This window comes from Hemicordylus capensis, chromosome 8 (assembly GCF_027244095.1).
Source record: "Hemicordylus capensis ecotype Gifberg chromosome 8, rHemCap1.1.pri, whole genome shotgun sequence".
NCBI classification, from domain to species: Eukaryota; Metazoa; Chordata; class Lepidosauria; order Squamata; family Cordylidae; genus Hemicordylus; species Hemicordylus capensis.
Window position 1 is genome coordinate 29,246,204 of NC_069664.1, and position 25,337 is coordinate 29,271,540.

A 25,337-nucleotide genomic window follows, 5' to 3' on the forward strand; every position below is an offset into this window, starting at 1 on the left:
GCACCCAACCAGAGGTGCATCAGGTAATTTGGGAGCCTGGCCCGAAACGCCTTTGGAGGGCCCCCCCCCCGCCTTAAGCATCACCCCCACACACACACACACACACCGTGACACATGCAGTACTTTTAACACATGCATTCCTGAGGGCACAAACAGCAACTGAACTCACATGAATGTAAGAATATTTTAAAAGGTATTTTTATGCAAAACATTGCAACCCACCACTTAACATATTCCCATCCCACATATTTCTTTCCGCACTCTGTCTCTAAAGCAGAGGTCACACTCGGCTGCCTGGTGCAGTGCTGGCCAGCGGTGTGATGCAGTGACCACACCGCCTGGGACAGACGAAAGAGGATTTGGGGGTGGGGGGCCCAGGGGGGCTGGAAACCCTGGAATTCCACCCAGACGTCCAGGGGTCAGAGCACCTCTGCATCCAACTGACGTCTGCCCAGTTACCCGAAGAGACAGGAGGGGTGCATGCTAGGGTAGCCAACAGTCTCTCATTACGCAGGATGTCCCTCCTTTCAGGGATGAAATGTTGGTCCCTCTAGGGACAGCATTTGTCTCTCTCATTTATTCAATAGCATATCGGTCAATTACATATATGTCAATGGTACTTAGGCTCTGGATTACCACTGCATACAACTCCCAGCATCCTGTCCCCCACACACACTTGTGTCCCTCATTCTGGCAATGAAATGCTGGCAACCCTCGTGCAAGCATCAGCCTTAGCTCAATCAAGTCTTTCGATTTCAGCCATTTCCAGCACTGTCACCGGTCTGGCCATGCCCTTAAAGCACATCTGCTCTAGAAGCACTTAGAAGCACTTTTAAAAGAAGCACTTCATGTATCATATTTGATCCTGTGCGTTTTTACAGAAATGTGATTTCTATAAGAACTTCTCAGTTTTATAAGTAAAATGCATGTGTTAAAACACAAAGTCTTCCAGTGCCGAGCCTAAAACCGAAATAAATCGGCCCTGGAATTAGTTTTTCTTTGGTCTCCCCTGCAAATTGCCAGGTCTTTTAATGCCATTTATTTATATCCTGCCCTTCCAGGTATCCTGGTTTGTTTGTTTGTTTTTTAAAATGTGCATACTGTATAGCTTTTCGTATTAAATTGCTGAAGTGGTTCACAAACTAAAAACAAACCAGACCAAAAACCCAAACAGTCAATAATCCTTATAAACCAGCCAAACATAAAGGCAAAAGAGAAACAGCACACCAGCGCAATTCACAGAAGGGCAGCTGATTTTAAAAGACCAATGCAGAATGGGGACAGGGGAGATTTGGCCTGTTTTTGGAAAGTTAGCAGGGAAAGGGCTGCACAGGTAGTTGCAGGGGTTCTCGATCTTGGGTCCCCAACAATGGTTGCACTACCACACACATCATCCCCTGTCATACAGGCCAGCATGATGATAGGAGTTGTAGTACAACAAGAGCTGGGACCCAAGGTTGAGACTCCATGCAGTTGACAGATCCTCAGGACTGAGGCTGCTGCAGAGAGGACCCTGCTCCTTAGGGAGGCTAACCTATTTAAAAAAAAAAAAAAACTCCGCAAGAGACTGACAAAAAGTTTATTTGTATGAACAATTACAAATTTGACCACCTCACTACATACCCCAAACTTCTAGATCATTTATGAATAAATTAAAAAGCACCGGTCCCAGTACAGATCCCTGGGGGACCCCACTTCTTACTTCCCTCCATTGTGAAAACTCTCCATTTATACCTACACTCCATTTCCTGTCCTTCAACCAGGGTTAGGCAACTTTGGCTTTCCAGCTGTGCCTGTTGTTGAACTACAACTTGTAGTTCAACAACAGCTGGAGATCCAAGGTAGCCTATCCCTGGACTAGACTATACATTTAAATAAATGAAACATGTCTTTTCCTCATTTGAAGAGCCCAAATGCCTACCTAATTCCAGTATTCGGTTTAGACAGAATAGCTGTACACAGTGCTGATTGGCTGGTGTCTATGCCACCATAACCCCTCCAGCAGTTCTTTGAACTGTTATTTTGATTTGTAGGGTGGGGCGGGTAAGTAAAGTGGCAAATGAAAGCTGAAACAAATATACATACATACACAGCCTAAGCAAAACTATTTTAAGGCAAACTGTCCACCTGAGGAATGGAAGACTGACGACTCAATCAGCGCTTGAATCACTGGTATGTACGTCTGTCATTTGCATCACAATGGCAGGAGAAAGGCAGATTCACAAGATGATCCCTGCAGGGTCAGACCAAGAGGTTCATCTAGTCCAACATCCTGCTTCCAGCAGTGGCCCAAATAGATGCCTCCAAGCAGCCCACCAGCAGGGTGTGAAGGTTATTGCTCATCCCAGGAGAGAGAAATGAACAACCCGCTCCATTTTTCACGGTACCTTCGCACCCTCCAGCTGATGCCCTCAGCTCAGTTGCTGCTCCCCAGAAGGTTCTGGGAAACGGGAGCCTCAGAGGTCCCCCTGTTTGATGTTTCCCAGCATCCTCTTGACCTCGTTCTCCACCCGCATGAACTTGGCCTTCTTCCAGGGGTTGGCTGTCTGGCGGCGGCTGCACTCCAGGTCCTCCAAGAGCAGGCCGAGGTGCTGCTGTACCCGGTCGCGGTCCCAGACTGGCAGGTTCTTCTGCACCACGTTCAGGATGATGGTCCAGTAATCGGAGACGTCGGCCCCCATGGTCAGGAAGATGAGCACGGTGATGCCGTCGCGGTCTTTGCGCATCTCAAACAGCGCATGCTTCCCTTCCTCACTGATCTCATTGAAGTACAAGCTGGAAAACGGAAGACAGGAGTGTAAGACGAGCCAGTCCCGCAGGAGCGGGCAGGAATGGTCCCCTTTGCTAAGCAGGCTTGGCCTCAGTTTGCATTTGGATGGGTTACTATATGCAAGTACTGTCTGCTGTGATATATTCTCCTTATGCGATGGGTCCAGAGTTCAGTGGGAGAGCATCTGCCTGGCATGCAGAAGGTCCCGGGTTCACTCCCTGGCAGCATCTCCAGGTAGGGCTGAGAGAGACCCCTGCCTGGAACCTTGGAGAGCTGCTGCCAGTCAGTGTTGTCAGTACTGAGCTAGATGGACCAATGACTGACTCAGTATTAGGCAACTCCCTATGTTCTATGAGCCCTGCTAATTCAGACAAAGACCCCCCTACTGCAGCATCCTACCTCCCACAGTGACCAACCAGACACCTCAGCAGAAAACCCCAAGAACAGCATGAAGGCTCTCTACTCTTTCCTCCCCCAAATGGGATTCAGCGGTATGCTGCCTCTGCACCTGGAGGTTCCACTTAGTCATCAGTGCTAATAGCCATTGATAGATCTCTCTTCCTCCATGAGTTGCCTATCCTCCTTTTCAAGCCGCCTAAGCCAACAGCCTTCACATCTTGTGGCAGTGAGTTCCACAGTTAAAATTAAGCATTATGCAAATACGTGCTTTCTTTTGTCCATCCTGAGTCAATTGAAAATCTGATGAACTCAAGTTCTAGTGTTAGGAAAGAGGAAGAAAAGTAGATGACCCCAAGTTTGGGTGTTAGGAAGGCGGAAGAAAAACTGAAAGTATGTTTATTGCGTGTAACAACATGCCAAGACAGAGCTAGCCTGTCCAGTGTGGACACAGGGCTATTTCCCCATCGGTTTAAAAGCAGTTTCTGCTGGTTATGGACTTCCTCTAAAGCGTGGCTCCAGTATTCCATTAATTAATCAGCTTCTGTTCCCTGGCAGGTGGTGATGAGGTGAAGGGGGTGAACTAGTTTCCTTTCAAGATTAAGTGCCACATGGAACTCCCATTTCTTAACACAAGTTTTAAAAAACAAATTAATAGAGGGAGAAATGGTTCCGAATTACCATTCCACTGCCAGCCAATTGTGGGAAAGCAACACCTCAGTAGCGCTAAAGAACTGTAGCCTGGAAACAGCTCACATCTCAGCTCACACAGCAGCGAATCAGTTGCTGGAGCTTGTCTGAGCCCTTCCAACTGTGCTCAGTTCAAAATATGGCCCCCTGTCAAAAGAAAAGCACTGACCGGCTGGGCCAAAGCGCATTCACAGCCGTGTGTGTGTGTGTGCGCGCCCATGCGCATCAGGGACACTGGAAGAGGAAGCTGAACAGGAGAACGTCAGGACTCACTGCACTTTGTTCAGCTTGGTGTGCCTCTTGGCCTCCTCCACCAGGGCCAGCGCGGTCTCGTCAGTCACCGAGTTGTAGGCCACATCCAGTTCCTCCAGGTGCTGGTTCTGAGCCAGGTGCTGGGTGATCACCTCCACGCCCCGGTTCCCCAAAGAGGTGTGCAGCAGCGACAAGTGGCGCAGAGAGCGGTTGCCGGCGAGGCCTTCGGCGAGGTAGCGGGCCCCCTCTTCCATCATGGGGTTGTCCGCAAGGCTGGGCAGGGTGCAAACGCAGGGCAGGGGGTGAGAGCCAGATGTGGTAAGGCCAAGGGCGGCAGCAAGAGGCTCTCACCGGGCGCTTCCTCCAAAATATTTCCCGCTCCCCCATCCACCAGACTGGAACTTTGCAGTAAAGTGTCAGACAATACAGTACTCGTAGATTATGGCCCTATAGCTTGAAGGGGTTGTTTTAAAAGGCCTCTGCTGTTTAAAGAAGCTTTATTCACTTACTGTCCTCTGCCCCAGAACAAGCAGCAGAAGCCAGTGCAGGCAGGTAAATTAAATTAAATTAAATTAAATTAAATTAAATTAAATTAAATTAAATTAAATTAAAACAACAACCACCAACACCACAAGAACTTTCAGACTGAAACTGAGCAGTTTTGGAAAAAGAAAACAATAGTGGTGCCAATAGTTGTGGGTGCCCTGGTGCAGTACCAAAAGAACTTGAATGCCATCTCGGCACCTTGGGGGCATCAATAAAATTAAAACACATCCACTACAGAAGGCCTCACGACTCAGGACAGCATGAATATGGCGACAGTATCTTTAATTTGTTTTTAGGTATCCTAGACCCTTGGAAAGGGCAAGATAATTAAAGTACTAAATCCAGTCAATAACCTCTGGGATTGTGTGCAAACAGCATAATAATAAACAACTTTATTTGTTAGCTGCGCCATAACAAATTATTCTCTGGGCAGCTGACAACGCAACATTAAGACATGAGATAAACACACACAACACATTAAATCATAACAGACCAAAAAAAGGGAGAGGGGAGAAAATGCAAAATATAATACAAACTGATTTTTAAAAATATTTTTTTTAAAAAACCAGTTAAAATCAGATCAAAATTTTAAAGATTTAAAAGGCCTGAGTGAACAAAACAGTCTTTACCTGGCATCTAAAAGAACAAAGTGACAAAGCCAGGTGAACCTCCCTGGGGAGGCTATTCCATAAATGAGGTGCAACCACCAAAAAGGCCCTCTCCCTAGTTGCCACCCACCTCCTCTCATTTGGCAGGGGCACCCAGAGGAAGGCTTCCGAAGAAGATCTTAAGGTCCGGATGGGGATGTATGGGGCAAGGCACTCTCTCCAGTAACCTGGTCCCAAGCCATTTGGGGCTTTAAAGGTTAAAACCAGCACCCTGAATTGGGCTTGGAAATGGACTGGGAGAACCCGCGCAGCTGACGGCAGGGAGGAGGTTCCTCCAGCCTCCCAGGAGCTAAGCCACCCCCCCTGAGCTTTCTTCGGGCCAGGATCTGGGCTGGGTGAGACCCTGTGCAGGAAGTGAAGGGTAATCTCCACTGCAGATTTCAGCTGGCCTGATCCTGACCTCGGTCCCCACCACTCCAGTCTTTGCTGCTACATGATCTTGGACAGGAAAAGAAAACTAGCCCACAAGGCAGACCAGAAAGTCTGGCCTCATCCAAAAAGAGTATATTTTTAAGAGGAATTTGACATTTTCCAAACGGAATAAATTTGAAAATGTCAAGCAAGTTCCATTAATAAGGTAAACACACTAACATTAATTACTGTACCAATGTGAGTGTTCAATGTATAGCAAAATCCCCACTCCCCCAATAACAGTCTTTGCCCTCTTTCCCTCTTTGCTTCCCCCAAAACTAGCTGTCCTAGAGTTGTCCCTGCCAGAAAATCTGGGAGCTTTTCAGAGCGCTCAGTTCTTTGAGTATTGGTTCATTACTAGGGATGAGCAGACGCCCTGCTGTTCTGTTTCACGGTTGCTCTAACGTTCCCATTTCCCTGGGGTTCTGCTCTGTTTGAATTCCGAGAGGAACTGCAGATCTCAGAATGTCGGCAACAGATCGCATGCAGGCACCCTCGTCATAAGAGTTTCAAAAGCCAAAAATAAACACACACAAACCCCACACTGGTTGTCTCCCTAAGTCAAGTTTGGTTTTTTTTAGGGTTAAAAGTTTTTCTTATCTATATCAGTGTTGCCTGTAATAGGGATTTCCAGATGTTGTCAGCTACACCTGGGGATGCCTGTTACAGGGAACACTGAACTATGTCTATGTCTATATCAAAACACTCCTGATTTTTAAAAACATTATCTGTGATTTTCTTTTTTTAAAAAAGCATAAATTGCAGAAACATGCAAACAGTTCCCCAACACTGTAAGTTAAAATACAGAAAGAAACAGGATTTTTAAAAATTCTGATTTGTTTTTTAATGCACTGCAACATTCCAGAAGTCTACCTCAGTGGATGATCCATGGATTCTGGTGTTTTGCGTTCCACTCCAGAGTAGCCTGCCCCCATTTAGGTATGGGGAAGCAAAAGTGCACCTCCTTACTTCAAAGGTGCAGGTTGCTCCCCCTGGAAGTGCCCCTTTGACACTCACCGTAAGGTGTGCACCATGCATTTGTCGTGCAAGAGCAGGTCTCTGATTTCCTTGCAAGCTTCTGGCCCCAAGTTGTTGAGCTGCAAGCTGAAAAGAAAACACCAGAGCATCTTAGTTCAGACATCCGCTATACCATCCTCTCCTGATCCCTCTTTGCCACCATCTGGTGAAAGATGGGACTGCAGCCTAAAGAGCACTGAAGAGATATACACCGGAACTGACTTGCCAAATTGTTAATTAAATTGGCTCCAAGAAGATGACCATTGTGGGAAACCTAACAATCTGGAAAAGTCCTGGGACCTTTTGAACGGCTGTTCCTCAAAATACAGATCAGAAACTGGCTTATATCAAGTGAGCCTATTGGTCCCCGTAATCTAAAATACCCTAGTCTGCTTGCTGACAGGTCACCAAGAGCTCAGGCTGAGCTCTTTTGACCTGGTTATTGCCAGCTGGGACCTTGAACTTGGGACTGTATGGGCACAAAACATGGAGCTTTTGTCTCCGAGCTGCAGCCCAGCCATGTGAGTTTGTGCATGTGGTTTTAAACCACTCTGGATTAAAAATCACCCCCACCGGGGACCAAGGTGAAGACACCGACACTCACTGAAGCTTCTTGCATCGGAGCAAGACCGGGAAGAGAATCCTCAGACTGTTGACATCCAGGTGGCAAGAGGCCAAGTTCAGCTCCTCCACCTCGTGGCTGGTGGCGCCCACCACAGACGCCAGGACAGAGCATTTGAGGGGGGTCATCCTGACGGAGGAGAGGCTGATGGTCCTCAAGGACTGGATGGCCTCAGCTGTGAAGCGCTCATTCTGGAATTCATGCAGGAAGAAGAGGTAGTCCATGAGCTCAGACGGCGGCAAGCCCTTACGGCTATTGCGGATGACGGTCTTCTTCATGGCCTTGGCGATCTCAAAGGCCGCCAAGTTCTTGATGGGGCAGCCCAGCTGGTCCAAGATGGCCCGGTTCCGGCGTGACAGCAGCCCACCCATGAAGATGGGGAACAGTTCGAAGACCTCGTCGTCCGAGGCCTCGTCCGGGTGACGCATGGGGCCCTCCACCCCCAGGATGCTGAAGTTGATCTGGTCCAGCACGTCGTCGTTGAAGTAGTCTTCCTCCTTGAACATCTCCACCGCCATGGTGCGGGCGATGGTGTCGCGGTCCTTGCTGCCGAACCGGCTGAAGTAGCGAGGGAACATCTTGAGGAGGCTGAAGAGCAGTGGCAAGATCCGCAGAGGTAAGACTTTGGAGACGAGGCTGATGACCAGGGCCACGTCTTCGCTCACTTTGCCAATAATCTCGGAGGCCTCCTTGCCTACCCGCTGTGCCAGGGTCTTCTTCTCCCCCAGGACCACATAGAGGGCTGCCAGGTACTCCTGCATGGCTGGAATGGTGAAAACGAAGGTGTGCTCTTTCCCCAGCTGGACGGAGGGCGTCAGGAAGAAGCGGAAGACGTCACTCCGGAAGACATTCAGGAGGTTGAGCTCGCTCTCCGTCTTCATCTCCACCTCGAAGCAGCAGCGCAGGTCTTCCTCCGAGAAGCAAGTCTTCCGGGACATCACCCCCTCATAGGCCAGCTTGCCCACCGTCTTGGCCACGTACTTCATCATGGAGACGTTGGAGGGGTCGGTGCTGTCCAGCACCTCTCCGCTGAAATTGAGCCGCAGGAAGCTGGTGTAGATGCCGGTGAGGGTCTGAGCGGGGGGCACGGACTGGGTGAAGTGAAGGAAGTGCAAAGTGGTGCAAACCAGCCAGCAGTAGGAGGGCAGGAAGCAGGCGGCTGCGATTTGGTTGTGCCGCTCCAGATTCCTCGAAAGCATCTCCACCAGGTTGTCCCGCTCGCTGGACTCCTCTGCCGTGGCAGGGCCAGAGACTCCGCTGCATTCCGGCTGGCACAGGCGCATCTGGAAGTAGAGCTTCTGAAGGTTGGTGTCCGAAAAGCCGCAGACCTCGACGTAGCGCCCCACAAACTTGCTGGGGATCCGGCGCACGGCAGAGGGGCGCGTGGTGACGATGATGCTTGCCTAGAGTAACAGGATGACAGCCACACATTGGTGTAGGAGACATTAACGGCAGGCAAGGCGACAGGGCATATCAGTGGTTCCCAAGCTGGGTTCCTCCAGATGTTGCTGAACTACAATTCCCATCATCCCCAGCTACAGTTTATTGTGGCTGGGGATCATGGGAGTTGTAGTTCAACAACATCTGGGAGGAACCCATTTTGGGGATCACCCTACTCCCACCGTGTCACTTATTGTACATGGGTGAAAGTTGTCATGCAAGAGAAAGAGTGAGTGGAACCTAAGAACCTAAGAAAAGCCCTGCTGGATCAGACCCAAGGACTTCCGCCCATCTAGTCCATCAGCCTGCTGCGTGCAGTGGCCAATCAGGCACATCTGGGAAGCCTGCAAGTGGGGGAAGAAGAGGGAAACAACCCCCTGGTGTCCAGGGGCATGCCCCCTTTGATCCCCATGGAAGCAAAGGGCTTCCGAGGCTAGTAGCTGTTGATAGCCTTATGCTCTATGAATCTGTCTAATCCCCTTTTAAAACCATCTAGTTTGGCGGCCACCGCCACATCCAGGCGGCAGTGAATTCCATTGCTTAGCTACTCATTGTGTAAAGTACTTTGTCTGTCCTAAATCTCCCAGCATTCAGCTTCAGTGATTGGCTCTGGGTTCTACTAGTCGGAGAGAGGGAGAAAAAATTCTGAGTGATTCTCAGTGGGGGGTGTGTGTGTGTGCGCGCGCACATGCGCACAGGCACATGTGCAAGTGTGTGTAGCACAGTGGAAGAGCATTTGCTTGGCATGCAGAAGGTCCCAGGTTCAATCCCTGGCAGCATCTCCAGGTAGGGCTGAGAGAGATTCCTGCCTGAAACCTTGGAGAATTGCTGCCAGTCTGTGTAGACACTACTGAGCTAGAGGGACAAATGGTCTGGGTCCGTAGAAGACAGGTGTGTGTGTGTGTGTGTCAACCTAACTTTGCCACCCATCCGTTCCCAAGCTGCCTTAACACCAACCAACCTCTGGCATCATGTACTTCCTCAGGAGGTTGACCACGATGGCGGATGGAAGGATGGGCTCGTTGGGGTCGCAGCAGAGTTCGGTGCGGGCCAGGCGGAAATCCAAGTTGAGGCGGTCCAAGCCGTTGAGGACGAAGAGCACCTTGAGGTTGGCGGATCCCAGCATGGGCGCCACTTCCCGGAGGTGCAGGTACTTCTTGGTGATCAGGCGCCGCAAAGAGATGGGCGTGTTGCCCTGGGAGAGGTCCTCGCAGGAGAACGGGACCAGCAGCTCGAAGCGCGGCAGCTGCCCGTAGCACCAGTCCATCACCATCTTCTTGATGAGAGTGCTCTTGCCGGTGCCCACCGTGCCGTACAGCACCACGTTTCTCACCTGGCGCCCGCAGCCGTCCACGTCGAAGAGGTTCTGCAGGCCAAGGGCGTGGCTGCGGGAGGCCTGCAGCTGGTACTGGAGGGTCATCTTGGGGGAGGGGTTCAGGATCTCCTCCAGGGAGCTCTCCCGGATCACAGGGTCCACGTGGGTGGTATCCAGCGCAAAGGATGGCCCGAACTGCCGCTCCTCGTTGGGCTGCTGTCGGAACCAGTCAGACAAGCTCTTCCGGTGTTTCTGGATGGCCTCTGAGGAGAGAGAGAGAGAGAGAGAGAAAGAGAAGCGAGTAAAACGCACCCCACGGGCCCAGAGATGGGGTCATAGGAACATAGGAACATAGGAACATAGGAAACTGCCATATACTGAGTCAGACCATTGGTCTATCTAGCTCAGTATTGTCTTCACAGACTGGCAGCAACTTCTCCAAGCTTGCAGGCATGGATCTCTCTCAGCCTCATCTTGGAGATGCTGCCAGGGAGGGAACTTGAAACCTTCTGCTCTTCCCAGAGCGGCTTCATCCCCCGAGGCGAATATCTTGCAGTGCTCACACATCAAGTCTCCCATTCAGATGCAACCAGGGCAGACCCTGCTTAGCTATGGGGACAAGTCATGCTTGCTACCACAAGACCAGCTCTCCTCTCCTTAACCAGTCATAACCAGTGTCCCCTGTACCGGGGATTCCCACATGTTCTTGACTACAACACCCATATTCCCCAGCTGGTGGGGATTATGAGAGTGGTAGTCAACAACATCTGGGAATCCCTGTTACAGTGCTCGCTCCGTGCTTGCATGCAGAAGGTCCCAGGTTTACTCCCTGGCAGCATCTCCAGGTAGGGCTGGGAGAGACGCCTGCCTGAAACCGGGGAGAGCCACTGCCAGTCAGAGTAGGCAGTATTGAGCTAGATGGACCGAGGGTCTGACTCAGGATAAGGAAGCTTGCTGTTCTTATGTACATTGGAGCTTTGTGACTGGAACTCTTCTTGTGAATGTCACCATGGAGGGGGAAACCTTTGATCAGAAAATTTACAACCAAGATGATCAGGGGCTTAGAGCACTTTTCTTATGGGGCAAGACTACAACACCTGGGGCTATTTAGTTTTGGGGGAAAAGACGACTGCGGGGAGACATGATGGAGGTCTATAAAATCATGCATGAGGTGGAGAAAGTGGAGAGAGAGACATTCTTCTCCCTCTCACATCACACTAGAACCAGGGGTCATCCCATGAAATTGATTGCCAGGCAATCTAGGACCAACAAACGGAAGTGCTTTTTCACACAACACATAATTAACTTGTGGAATTCTCTGCCACAAGATGTGGTGACGGCCAACAACCTGGATGGTTTTAAGAGGGGCTTGGATAACTTCATGGAGGAGGGGTCTATTGACGGCTACTCGGAGGGCTGTAGGCTACCTCCTGCCTCAAAGGCAGGATGCCTCTACCAGTTGCAGGGGAGTAACCGCAGGAGAAAGGACATGCCCTCAACTCCTACCTGCAGGCTTCCATCTGGTGGAAGTAGCATCTGGTGGGCCACTGTGTGAAACAGGATGCTGGACTAGGTGGGCCTGAACCAGCAGGGCTGTTCTTATGTTCTTACCCTGTGCTGCTATCAGCAGCTTTTGGGGGCCAATGTTGACCAGATAATAGTGTTGGCCAGCATCGTGTAGTGGTTAGAGTATTGTACTAGGACCAGGAAGACCTGGGTTAGAATCCCCATTCAACCATAAAACTCACTGGGTGACTCTGGGACAGTCATGTATCTCTCAGTCTAATCTACCTCACAGGGTTGTTGTGAGGATAAAAATAACCATGTACTCTGAGTTCCTCGGGGGGAAAGAGCAGGAGATAAATGTAAAAAATAAAATAAATAAAATAATTGGCATGTGGGCTTCTCCCCCCACCCCCTATTTGAATCACTCCACTTCCCCATCACTGCTTTTACAAAAATGAAATTACATTGGGATTTGGGCTATGCCCAGGGGCCGGTTTCAGATCTAGCCCCTGGCTGACCATTGATTTGAGGCAGTCACCAGTCACCATACATGACCCAGTCACCCCTTTGAGATACAACAGGCTCACAGACTTACCTGAAGTGGCCACATTCTTCAGTGCTGTTTGGCTTGACCGGGGGGAGACAGACTGAGATGGAGGCCCATGGTAACCCCCCTGAGGACAGACAAAGCTCCTGCAAAAGGAAGCACTTTTTCACACAGTGCATAATCAATCTATGGAACTCCCTGCCACAGGGTGTGGGCGATGGCCAATAGCTTGGATGGCTTTAAAAGGGGTCTTAGACATATTCACAGAGAACAGATCTGCCAGTCGCAACTAGTCTGGTGGCTATAGGCCACCTCTAGCCCAAGAGGCAAGATGTCTCTGAATACCAGTTGCAAGGGAGGAAGAGCAAGAGAGGAGGCACGCCCTCACCTCTTGCCTGTGGGCTCCCCAGTGGCATCTGGTGATGCTGGACTGGACGGGTCTTCAGCCTGATCCAGCAAGGCTGTTCTTATGTTCTTAATCAAGGGAGATGCAAGAAGATTGGATGGGGCTGACCCATTGGCAAGAGCGGTTTGCCCATGAGGTCTAGCATCAGGGAGAGTGCTAGGAAGTGGATCAGGGGGCTGAGACAATGATCCACGGCATCCACGATGGGATAATCTGCATGGCACACAGAACTACATAGCTCCACCTGTGTTACCACAACTCAGAGCAGATGCGGTTCGTCCAAATGAGCCAGTGGGGGTGGGGGGGGGTGTGCCCCCCCCGGCTCATTAGGACAAGCCACTACTGGAGCACCGAAGTCGCAAGATAATTGTGGAAGCAAAAATGGGCCTCTCCTATCTCCTACTCCCCATGTGTTTGCTACAGACATGCCCCTGGCTTAGGAACTTAAAAAAAAAAAAAAAAAACCACAACAGAGACCTACTGCAATCACTTCATATACCCATAGGACATCAATAGTTGAAGGGTGAAGAGCAAGCTTTCATCCCGCTGGTGCCTCCCCCCACCCAGAGACATTTGTCCCCTGTTTGTTCAGTTATAGCTATACCCCTTGGAAGTTTTTCACACCCAGCTTTTAGTTCACATCTCCGGAATGGAGGTGTGCATTCATATATCGGCCAAATTTATCCTGAAGCCCCTGCAAGCTATCACACACAATTTGGGTTTATTGCAAGTGCAGCCCGATTAATATCCAGGGTTAACAAAAATCACTTTTTGCGTCCGTTTTTGGGGGGCAACTTCAAACTCGCAGTAAAGCCTTGCAGAAAACCAGCAGTAAAGCCTGCTGTCTGGGAAAGCTCTAGGAGATTCCCGTGCAGAACTCCAAAATGGACCAGCAGAGCTGCATAAAGCACTGGGGAGAGACAAGCAATTTATAATCCTGTTTTACTGGTGAATGAACGCATGAGCTTTATCACAGTCAAAAGCCAGCAACAATGCAAACTACAATGCAAAGGGAAGTATTTTTTCACACATTGCATAATCCACTTGTGGAATTCTCTGCCACAAGATGTGGTGACAGCCAACAACCTGGATGGCTTTAAGAGGGGTTTGGATAACTTCAAGAAGGAGAGGTCTATCAAAGGCTACTGGTCAGAGGGCTAGTATAGGCCACCTCCAGCCTCAAAGGCAGGATGCCTCTGAGTACCAGTTTCAGGGGAGTAACTGCAGGAGAGGGGGCATGCCCTCGATGCCTGCCTGTGGGCTCCCCAGAGGCATCTGGTGGGCCACTGTGTGAAACAGGATGCTGGACTAGATGGGCTTCCTTGGGCCTGATCCAGCAGGGCTGTTCTTATGCACATAAACTATGAACAGCTTTAAGTTCTGCAGTTGAGCAAAACTGAGCTGAGAGGTAAGCAATTAGCACACAGCCAATCCCTGGCCCGAATTCAATCTCTCCCTGCAATTGTGAAACTATTGGGAGCCAGAAACCCTTGCCAATCCACTGCAAACCATTGGACAGCTCCCACTCTAGGCTTCTGCTCAGCCCTGCTCTGCAATGCCTTCAAGCCCATCATCTCAACAGTAAATGTTACCTGAGGGGTGATGCGAAGAAGCACAAAGTCCGGTCCACGTGAAGGATTCTCTTGAGAACAAGGTTGCTGCCTGAAAATCAGATAAGGATGCCCAGCAGGGCAATGTTCATTACAGGGCAATCTCTATTTTATAGGTTGACATTCAATACAAGAAGTTATTATTTACCTACGATCTGCATAGTGACGTCAAGATTGATGGTGCTAAGCAGAGGATAGGGCAGGGCAGGGAAGAGAGGCTTGGGCACTTCCCTGGCTCCTTAGGACGAGCCCCTACTGGATTCAGCCTGCAACCTTCTCTGTGCAAAGCAAGTCACTGGGCATGGCCCCGTCCTCATAAATCATCAGTCCAAGTCTCTGAGCTGGGAAGCTTACAGTCTAAGCCTTTGGGGCAGGAAAGGGATGGAGGAGGCTCACCAAGAAGAGACCTTGGCTGACTTCCTGACTCACCTGGAGACGCTGCCAGGGAGTGAACCTGGGGCCTTCTGCATGCAAAGCAGACACAGAGATTAAGTCAAGGAGGTGGGTCTCTCCACTACATGGAGGTCCTGGGAGGGAACATACCAGGCATAAAGGGCAGTAAGGGTGAATGCTACAGACAGCACATGAAAGACTGACGTGCTCAGAGGCACTCTCATTATTTCTACCATTGCTAGGACTTTGCACAGGCACCCCAGACAGGTCCCCGGGACTGAGCTCTGCCTTACCTGGCACAACAGTGGGGTTCATTTTCAACGCAGCAGTGCCGCCGTCCTTCTGCCGGGAGTCCAGTTGTGTCAGCCTGCACCAGCCGGTCCCTGCTCGCGGAAGAAAAGCCCTGCGCTGCATGGCGACATGGCCCAGCCCTTCACCTGAAATGCAGACGGGAGGTCAGAAGGCAGCAGGGAGCTCATTCTCCAGCCCTCTCTGCATGCTGGCCTGAGAGCAAGTCCTTTTATAGGCAACATTTAGACCCCACCCCTCCAGTGCGGGGTGAACAGGGAGATGAGACAATCAACACGACAGAACAATCAACACAATGGGGCAATTAGCAACACCAGGGAACAATCGGCATGACAGAACAATCAACCTTAATCAAAATTTTAAATATATATATTAAACATTAACTAAAAACTGGTTAAAAGCTGGAAGTCAGACATCCTTTGCATTGACTTCTGAGTAAGCATTTAAACATCTTTAAAGATGCATCTGTTCACCCAGGCTTTTAACTGATATTGTTTTGATTGTTTTAATGTTTTTAGAATATTGTTTTAAAACTTTAAATTGTTGTTTTTTAAATGTCTTGTTTTTAAATGTCTTGTTTTTGTTTTTAACTAATGTTTTACTCTTGTTTTTATCTTGTTGTAAACCGCCCAGAGACGTAAGTTTTGGGCGGTATAAAAATATGTTAAATAAATAAAATAAACAAACACGAAAAGCGTCAAGCAACAGGTTGCATTTGGGGACGATCCCTTTCCCTCTCACAACCTGCAGACCTTCCAATATTTCTCGGCTGATAAACAGGACCTGCCAGAAACACCCCAGTTCTTCAACCATGGAGAATGGGCTAAGAGTCTCCCCACTCCAGGCAACATCTAGACCAGCGGTTCCCAGCCTGGGGTTCCCAGATGACGCTGGACTACAACTCCCATCATCCACTTGTGAGTGAGAATGATAGGAATTGCAGTGCAACAACACTTGGGGGGCCATGGTTGGCAGCCCCTGCCCCAGACTGCGTTTGTCATGACTAAATCCCAGAGGAATTAAGTCAGTCCTGACTAACTTCCTCACTGATCTCTTGGGGCCTAGCCAGGACTGCCTAGCTTGGATGCTGCCCTGCCCACTCCCGAAAGGAGTAACCTGCACAGTAGGCTGTATCTGTTTACTCTGCTAAATCCCAGGCAGGCAGCTGCTGCTCTTAGCTGCAGAAGGGAAGTTGCCCACGGTATGTGTGGGGGAGATGTGTGTCAGCAACACAGGGAGGCAGGATTGTGCTCCATCATGCCATCGCTCCAGGCCTCGATCAGGTCCCCTTGCAGCTGCTGTTTACCAACATGCAAAGAAAGATAGGAAAGAACACTTTTTTTCCTGCTATGCTGGGCCAAGCTTCACCTGTTGGTTTCTGCCTGCCAGACACCTGTCCAAGACACAGAACATTTACATACTGCTTTTCAATAGAAACGCTCTCAAACTGGTTTATAAAGAAGAAAAGAATGGGAAGAGATGGTTCCCTGCCTCCAAAGGGCTCACATTCTAAAAAGAAACAGAAGGGAAGTGCCAGCAGCATCCACTGGAAGGATGGTGTGCTGGGGCTGGATAGGGCCAGTTGCTCACCCCCTGCGAACTATAAGAGAACCGCCACTTCAAAAGGTGCCCCTTCTTTGCCTCTTGCCACAAGGAAGCCGGCAGACTTAAGCTGGGAACAAGGAGAGAGGAGGGGGGGGGGGAGAGAGAAAGGCAGAGAACTGGGGAGGGGAGGAGAGAAAAGCAGCTGTGGATGGGAAAGAGGAAGGATGCAACACATACGCCAAAGGAGAGGGAGGGACCCTTTTTGCAAAGATCACACAGACACCCCGGTACCTCTTGGCCCAAAGCCTTTTCCAGGACTGCCTTGCTTTTCTCCAGCAGCCAATGGAGGGAGGGAGGACAAACCAGGATGCCCTTTTCCCACGCAAGTGGCCAGCGGCTGACAGCTCGAACAGAGGAGCCCATCGCTGGGCACACGGCTTTCTCCTCCACCTCCGGCAGCGGCATGTGGCTGCAAGACCAGCCTAGCTGCCCAGGCGGGCCCTGGATGCTCAGCCTGCTTGCATCCCGACTGCCGCCCCTGCCAGGCACAGGGAATCACAGCGAGCTGGAAATAATCCCGGCCTCCCTGCTCCCCTCCAAGCAGCCAGCCGCGAAGGAGCTTCAGCCGCCAAGCCAGCAAGAGGGACACATTTACAGCTGCTTTTGCCGCAGAGGCCTGGAGCGCGCCAGGCGGCCCGAGCAGAGAACCAGAGCTTCGGATTCCTGACACACCGGCAGCGAGGTCACGAGGAGGCGCCCATTCAAAAACGGGCAAAGAACGTCCCAGTTCTGCACCCCGGCACTCCAGTGTTGCTCTCACTGTGCACATCAAGGACACTTTTGCAAAATAATGCTCATTTGGCACAAACGTCTTCTTCCCAAGGCAACCCAGAGGAAAGCCCAACTCTCTTTTTCCGCAAGAGCAGTGTGCCAGCAGGGGTAGAGGCCAAAGGCAGGTCAGGGTGGTGGTGGGGTCAATGCCTAGACTAATGTTCTTCATTGTAAGGCCCAGGCCCCTTCAACCCTAGCTCCCTGGTGTGAAGCTTCATGCAAAAACCTCATGCAGCAACCTAGCACCTCAGGCAAACGGAACCCTCTCCCTGAGGAACTAGTTTTCTATGTGCAGTGAACTTTTTAATATGAAGGGGAAGACAGCCATCCAAGTCCCCACCTACAGCCAAGATTCTGGTTGGCCGCCTCTTATAAACAGACACCTCAACAATTCACAGACATTAAATAAATATAAGAAATATATTGCTGGATTAATAGTGGCTAGACCAGGCATTCTTAAACTTGGGTCCCAGATGTTGTTGGATTACAACTCCCATCAACTCCAAACCCCATTGTGGCTGGGGATGATGGGAGTTGTAGTCCAACAACACTTGGGGACCTACATTGGAGAACCCCTGGGCTAGGCTCCATTGCATTCATGTCAAAAGGAGCTCCCTCTAAGCTCAGGCTGTGGCTAGCATCTGCCCAATTCAGTCGCTGCATTTAGGTTGAGGAGTTTTGGCTAAGGCGGAAGGTGCAGATGCATCCATTGGCCTCAGACACCAAAGGGTTAAGGCTAGAGACTCCTGAATGGTTGGGTGTGCCTCTTCTCACCTGTCCTTACTTGCAGATGCAGGCTGGTCTGTAAGGAACTGTCTCCCATCTCTCATTGGCTTTGCAGCAACCTTGATTTGTGCATGTTTTCAGACCACATAAAGAACTCAGAAAAATATCAGTGAGGAGCCAGGCCAGGGACCTGGAGAGAATGACCACCTCACCTCCCAGTTTATCTGCTGTTCCCAGCACAGCCATAAAGCAATGAGTAAATCTGTCCCGGCTTCTCAAGAGTTTGCACAGACAGAAATGAGATAGTGGTGTATTGTTACTCTCTCAGCCCATGGGATGGGGGCAGGGGGTTCTTTAACTGAATCATTACCGCAAATGCTCAAACCCTCGGGTGACAGGAAAGACGAAAGATTAAAGTCATTAAAAAGTCACATGTGGACCCGCAGCAAAAAATAAAATAAAATAAGTTATTGAAAGAAGATATTCTTCCAAACCAATGGCACTTCTGTGTGTTACATTCAATATTGCTCAATTGATTTTCAGGACAAAAATAGAATAGATGTTAAATGACAATTTATTGTCAATAAAAGCCTTTTAAAAAAAGCTTTGAAAGATTAAATCAATTTAAAGGCAATGATTCGTTTTTAAAAGGAAAGGTGCTCAACTATATTACTGGCCCGGAAGTTCTGCCCCTTAAACTCCAACATGATCAAGTTGTATGCTTTTGTCATACTAAATAGGAACTCTTCACGTGCTCAGAAGCCCTCATTTAGTCTCCCCCCCCATAGTGTCAAGTGTTTTTGATGGCCTGGAATCTCTCTCCAGCCTTGAGAATGAATGACTCCTCCTGATCATCCAACGCCAGCCAAAACAAGAGGATCTTACGAAACTTGTAAAAAAAACATTCAGTCTCAGATTTGAGTTCCCCACCTCTATGGAGCAGTGACTCTCAACGGCCTTTCCCCATATGCTTATGGTACATTTCCGTGTATAGACAGCCTGGCCAAGATATGATGGACTGGCCTTGGAAGACGGCAGTGCAAGGAATGAAGCAAATGAAGAAGTCACCATTCGTCTGTTGTGACCTTCCCTGAGCCCCTAACATTCAATAAAAAACAGTGACAGCTGAGACAACACTGTGACCCACTTCTGCCCCTTCCAAAAACCAGTCCAGCCACGCATCCAGTCCAGAAAGAGGAAGACCTCCCCAGGCACATTTTGCTGGCAAGAAGATGTGCTTCAGGACTTCCGAGACCACCCAGCCTCTGCTAGAGCTCACAGGGCAGACCAAGGCAATCTTGTGGAAACTTTGAAAGCGGAACACTCCCCAGAGCGAGGAGGAGGAGGCGGCCGGGCCTCTGGTGGCGTGACCCTTCCCACCCCGAAGGTTACCTACCTGCAACGGTGGCTCATCTCAGCTGATATTCAGAGGCCCAGCAGTGCCCTTGGCTCCATATGGAAAGCGCCCATGTCTGCGGCTGTGTGTCCGGCTTCTGGTATTTTTGTTCACTCTGCACTACTCTGTGGCTGGACGCTGTGTTCACGGCATGCTTCTCAGTCTCTCTCCAGTGGTTTATTTTGGTCTCTGGGAAGGCTGCGCACTCTGACAGCCTCTTTCAGCCGTAACTTCCTGCAAGGGTAGCCCTTCCCACCAGCCAGCCCTGCAACTCTCTCTACAACTGGCTCCCTGGCGCCTGGCACGGCTTCCAAAAACACAGGCAGGGTGGGGAGAGAGAGAGCGGGGAGAAGAAGAGCAAAAAGGAAGCCTCTCTCCACTGGAACCCAGACAAATATTTATCCCGGCACACACGGCACACACGACGGATGGCTCTGTGCGAGTCCCACTGGTCTTGTTTCAGACAGAGTCTCTCCTCAGTTGCAAGGAACGTCACCATGGAGTCAGAGTTGCCAACTTCCTCCCCCACCCTGCCCCAGCAGGGCTCCTGAGCATAAGAGCCCTGCTGGAAAAAAGACTGGCAATGTTAACTCCATGGGTATGTTAAATTACAGAAGGTTGGACGAGAGGTAAAAAATGCAATGTGTACAACATCCTGTGCAAGGATATGTACAGCACTGGTTGACTATTTGCCCATCACATGTAGATTTTAAAAAAATATATATATTTATTAGAGGCTTTTATCCCAACGTTTGGGTGCGTTAAAGTGGGAACAGGGAGTCCTTGCAGATGTTACAGGCTCAATAGCCCTGCTGAAGAAAAGATGGTGGAAATGTGATCCATCATTTAAACGCCATCTGTGTCAAGGAAGGGATACTTTTTGCTGGATCAGGTTCTGAGTGGGGTAAGGGTGTAAGCTTTTATACGATGAATACGACTAATATCTATATACCGCTTATTAACACACAGGGTCTTAAGTGGCACAGCGGGAAAAATGCTTGACTAACAAGCAGAAGGTTCCCAGTTCAAATCCCAACACCTATATTGGGCAGCAGCAATATAGGAAGATGCTGGAAGGCATCATCTCATACTGTGTGGGAGGACGCAATGGTAAACCCCTCCTGTATTCTACCAAAAGAAAACCACAGGGTTCTTTGGGCGCCAGGAGTTGACACCGACTCGATGGCACAACTTTACCTTTACTTTTAAACACACACACACACACACACACACACACACGGCTCCCTGTCCCCAAAGGGCTCACAATCTAAAAAAGAAACATGCTGGGGATGGATAGGGCCAGTTGCTCTCACCCTGCTAAATAGAGAGAATCACCACTTTAGAAAGGTGCCTCTTTGCTCAGTTAGCAGGGGACTCACAGGTCTCTGAAATAAAGATACAGGAAACAGGGCCAAAAAGAGAAAGCGAAAGCAGAATATGGCATACAGACTGCCTGTTGGCCTGCAAAGATAAATGCCACTAGTACTCATAAAAGAACCAAAAAGGCCTAGCCGGATGAGACCAAACGTCATTCCAGCCCAGTACACTGTTTCCACCAGCAGTCAGGCAGAAGTCCCTGGAGGGCTCACAAGCAGGGGGGCAATGGAAACTTTGCTCCCCCCTTGCTGGTTGGCCCCAGCAGCCATCTGGTTCTGATGGTAGACTGCCTCTGAACAGGGAGGTTCCTTTCTTAGTTTTTATTAATAGCAGTGCCTTCCTCCTGTCCCTGCTGCAGATGCAAAGAAGAGAATGGGGTCCTGACCGATGAGAACTGAAAGGACAATACTGTTGCTATTTACTTATTTGTTTGATGGGTTTTAGTTTGTCTATTAAAAGGCTGGAAACCACCTTGGAAAAGTTTGTTCTTGAAAAGCAATGTGGTAAACAAACATGATTGTCACCCAGGCGGAGGTCCCAGGCGGTGTCCTGTGGGATGTGGGGATGGCGGCGTGCGCATGGGCTGAGCATGATTGAATATCCCAGATCCAGCTCTGGTGGACGAAAAACGGCTCATCAGCCTGATGCCTCACCCCACTCCACCAGCACGCAGGGCCAGAAGCTGCAACACCCTGATCTGCAGAACCGGTGAGATCAGGTCCTGTTCTAGCTATTCTGGTTTGGCTCACAGTTCAGGCTGGCTTGCTCACCAATGGCACTTGCTGCCTACAGGAAGGGAAGGCCTCCGTTTCATTCCTTCCTCCCCAATGCTGTCACCTGGATCCTTGACAGATTCACAGCAGTCACAACAACTACTCTGCACTCCTCCGAGAAGGAAATGTGCACAGCTCGTGGATTCATCTCCTCTTTCTCCTGAAATAGGCTTCTTCCGCACGAAAACCCTTTAGCTCTTCTGAGGCATTGCTTTCCCTCCATTTGCTGGAAGTGGAATTAAAACTGAGGTTCCACACAGCACTGCACATTGCACTCTTATATTAATTACACTACATAGTACTTATTATCTGGCAATGCTCAACCTCACGGCAAAGATGGTTCTATAATTTTACCCAGAAATTGTTCCAGCAAAAAATCTCTAGCCGTTTTAATTATTGCCGCTTCACCTCTCTTTTATCACTTCCTGGTGATTAATTGCCCCTTAACTGGGGGCAATTCCTTGAAGGGGTCAAGCTTTAACTTCAGGCTGCCTTGCATTATTGTTGGCCTTCTCTCTCTTTTATAACAAGACAGCTAAAAGGACGGCCAAAAAAAGAGAGGAAAAAAATCAGAGATCAGGCCTGGAAAAAAACAATGGAAGGCAATGATTCATCTGTGCTGTCATCCAGAGTGAGTCTCTGTACAAAGTGAGTAAGCAAAAGACAACAATTCTAAAGAAAAGAGCAACTTCTAGATGGTGAGGCAGGACGCAAAGCAGGCTTCTTAACCTCTATGACCATTTGAAGAAGAAAAAATAATAGCCGTGCAATCAATACACGTTGAGTATAGGTGTGTGTATTGATCTGATCTTGTAAATCAACAGCTTAGGTCCAGGCTATTTAAGAGAGCGCCTCCTTTGTCATGAACCCTGCCGCCTGTTACGATCTTCTGGAGAGGTCCGGTTACGGTTGCCACCGGCTCGTTTGGTGGCGACCCAGGACAGGGCTTTCTCCTCCTCCTGCAGCAAAGACAGACACAGGTGGGACGGGGGACCCATCTTCGCTTTCGTCCCAGGGGCCCCTCCAGCCTTGCTGCACCCCTGGCAAGACACCAAGCCACAGTTTGAAGTGGCCTCACAAGCTCCATTTGGCCTGGACGACTGCAGTGGGCCCCTGCACCCTCCAAATCCACAAACCTTGGCTTGGAGGTTTGACAGTAATCACAATTTGGCACGAGGCCTTAAGACAGCCAGAATCTCATTTTTGCTTTCCCTCCCAACCGGAACCATGAACGAGATTTAATTAAAAGCATGCTAGGAGTGACCAATGTTGAAGCCAGGTCACCCTCATGCCTAAAATTATGCCAGGACCTCCAGGGTCCAGCGGAAGTTGTTGTGCGAGCCTCACTCAGATGATTTGGCCTGTGGGTTGCACACAGTGGTGGACACATGCTGGAATATTGCACCTGGTGCATTCAGCATGCCAAACTTTATTTTTTTAACAGTAATTTTGTATTGCTTCATTACTAAAAAAAAGGCTTTGGTGAATCACTCCTGAATTTGCAAGAGATGACCCTTTCCCCCACCCCTGGTTTTTTCCTGGTGGTGGTGGACTCACCCATCTTTCTGCGTTTCCTCTCTCAGCAACCAAACACAGAAGGATCCTTCTGGGGAAGGAGTCACACTGAGGTGTGACTAAGGACCACCTTCCCAGCTTTTCCTGTTCTGATGTGCTTGCATGGACAAAGAAGAAACAGGGAAGCAATGGACCATCCTCTTTTCATAAGTAGGTTGTGAGACCTCTGCCCCCAGGGACACAAAGAAATAGCATTATCTCCCTATAAGAGAAAGGAAATGCTGCAGTGGAACCAGTCATTAAAGCCTGTCTCCCTTCATGGAGAACAGAAACCGGGTCACTCAAGGACCTTCCTTTACTGTTTCCTCAACTAGTCCATATGCCAGGCCCACAAATTCTGGCCATTGGTACCATGTCTTGGGGGATGGATGTTCATAGCGTTTTTAGCAATGTCTATCCCCTTAGCGGTGGAAAAGAGGTGACAGCATTGCTGCATTTACAGCTTCTGGAGGTATTGTCACCCCTTTATCCTTAACTGCAAATGATTAGGGTGAAATTGCAGCCATCTTTACACAGAGGAAAGGGTGAGGGCAACAATGAACTGTAATCTTTGGAGGACATGCTTGCCAATTTTAATTCCCATCCTTCTGACAACACTGATAAAATTTTATAGTCGTTTTGGTGTCTTGTGGACTTTTAAAACCTCATTGCAAAATCTGGCTGCTGCAGAAGATGATCTGGAGAAGAAAAGCATGATCAACACACTGCAAGCAGAAAGCCGCCTCTTTTCCATCTCTAGGGGTGATTTTAGACCCTGACAAAAATCACAATGAGCCTTGGTCCCCGCCGGATGGTGCCCACCATCTCAGCTGGCTCATGCTGAGCAGCGAGCAGTGCCAGCCAGGTTCCAGCCCTAGGAAAGGCGGAGGTATTTTCTCAGCAGGCAGAAATGGCTGACAGCTGGTTCTTGGAGGCTGGTGGCTTCTAGCTATAAAACCCGGGCAGAGGAAGAGAGAAGAGGTCCAGTAGCTGAAATGAAGCCAATCAAGGAGGCAGGAATTTTTGCTGCACTCTGGAGGATTGCCACGTATCTCCAGGAATCTTTGTCTGCAGAATCGGATGCTGGAAAAAACCTTGCAGATAAATAAATATTTGGAATGTTCTGCCACTTGGCGAGCAAACCATGAACCCTAACACATTTGAATAGACGTCATTCACAGACACTCTCCCATGACTTTCACAGATCCCCAAAAACGATGGAGAACGTTACAGTATAAATATCAGTTTTATTCATGTGTGAAATCCAACAATATGCTGTAGGTCTCGCGGTAACACCGAAACAAACAGCAATAACCAGCCAGGACAGCAATGTCTATAGGCCGCTCTAGGCTTAAATATAAAACCCACCCCCAGGCTGGGAAAATCTAGAGATCCTTAAACCAGTGGTGCATTTTTCAGGGTCTTCTGAATGGGCCCAGGTCCCACTTTGTGCGAACACACAGCACTCTCCAGCTAAGAGAGATTATGTTTTTCAGGGTTATTTTAATTAAGATTTTAAAAAGCACAGAAGGGAGGAAAATTAAGACCCCTTGAACTTATTTAGCAGTCTTAATTGAAGAAGGGTCAAGATGGAGGCCAGCAAACCAGCAGACACATTGGGAAATGAAATATGAGCACTGAAGATGCAAGCCACTGTGGCCAGGGATGATGGGGGTTGTAGTCCCAAAGACAGCTGGGAACCTAAGCTTGGAAATCTCAGCAGTACTGCATTGCCCCTTCAGACATCATCCACTTGGACAAGAGGCGCCAATGCAAAATGCTAACATGAGGCTCCACTGTTTGTTTCCTTAAAATAAAAAATAAAAAAAAATAGCAGCAACATCTCTTACCAGCGAGGAGATGGTTAAGTGGATTCTGGAGTTGTTTTGCTTCAGTCCTCTAAAAGCTGCAAGCACAGAATCCCTGCAGAATTCCACCCACATATATGGACATCAGAGCACAGGAAGAGGAAAACCAGCCACACTTCTTCCCAGGTGTCTGTGGTTACCCACACAAATGTACAGCCCGATTTCTAGGAAGACACCCCCCTCCTCTTCTAAGGCTGGTGGCAGAATTGTGCAGACCCCATGCACACCTTTTTGATTGTCCAACTGGGGTGGGGAGGACAGGGCAGCTGGACCTGGCTCCTCTCTTGCACCCCAGGCGCCCTCAGTCATAGCACCAGTAGGCAAGATTGTAAATCCGCTCCTTGTGTACATTGTGGGGAAGCAGGTGTG

General features: G+C 49.4%; 1 protein-coding gene across 2 annotated transcripts; it reads right to left on the reverse strand.

The window, feature by feature from the left end:
- Nucleotides 1-1,565: 1,565 nt before the first annotated feature.
- Nucleotides 1,566-19,756, reverse strand: NLRX1 (NLR family member X1). Of its 2 annotated transcripts, none has more exons than XM_053270277.1 (9): nt 19,397-19,756; nt 14,883-15,026; nt 14,179-14,248; nt 12,229-12,326; nt 9,774-10,390; nt 7,355-8,775; nt 6,751-6,837; nt 4,130-4,381; nt 1,566-2,775 (listed from the first exon to the last, which is right to left on the reverse strand). In XM_053270277.1, exons 2-9 carry the CDS (start codon nt 15,001-15,003, stop codon nt 2,457-2,459), a joined length of 2,985 nt encoding a protein of 994 aa, XP_053126252.1. In that variant the 5' UTR covers nt 15,004-15,026; nt 19,397-19,756; the 3' UTR covers nt 1,566-2,456. The 2 variants fall into 2 exon arrangements, with proteins under 2 accessions (XP_053126252.1, XP_053126253.1); XM_053270278.1 differs by lacking the exon at nt 19,397-19,756 and adding an exon at nt 16,735-17,060.
- Between the last annotated feature and the right edge of the window lie 5,581 nt (nt 19,757-25,337).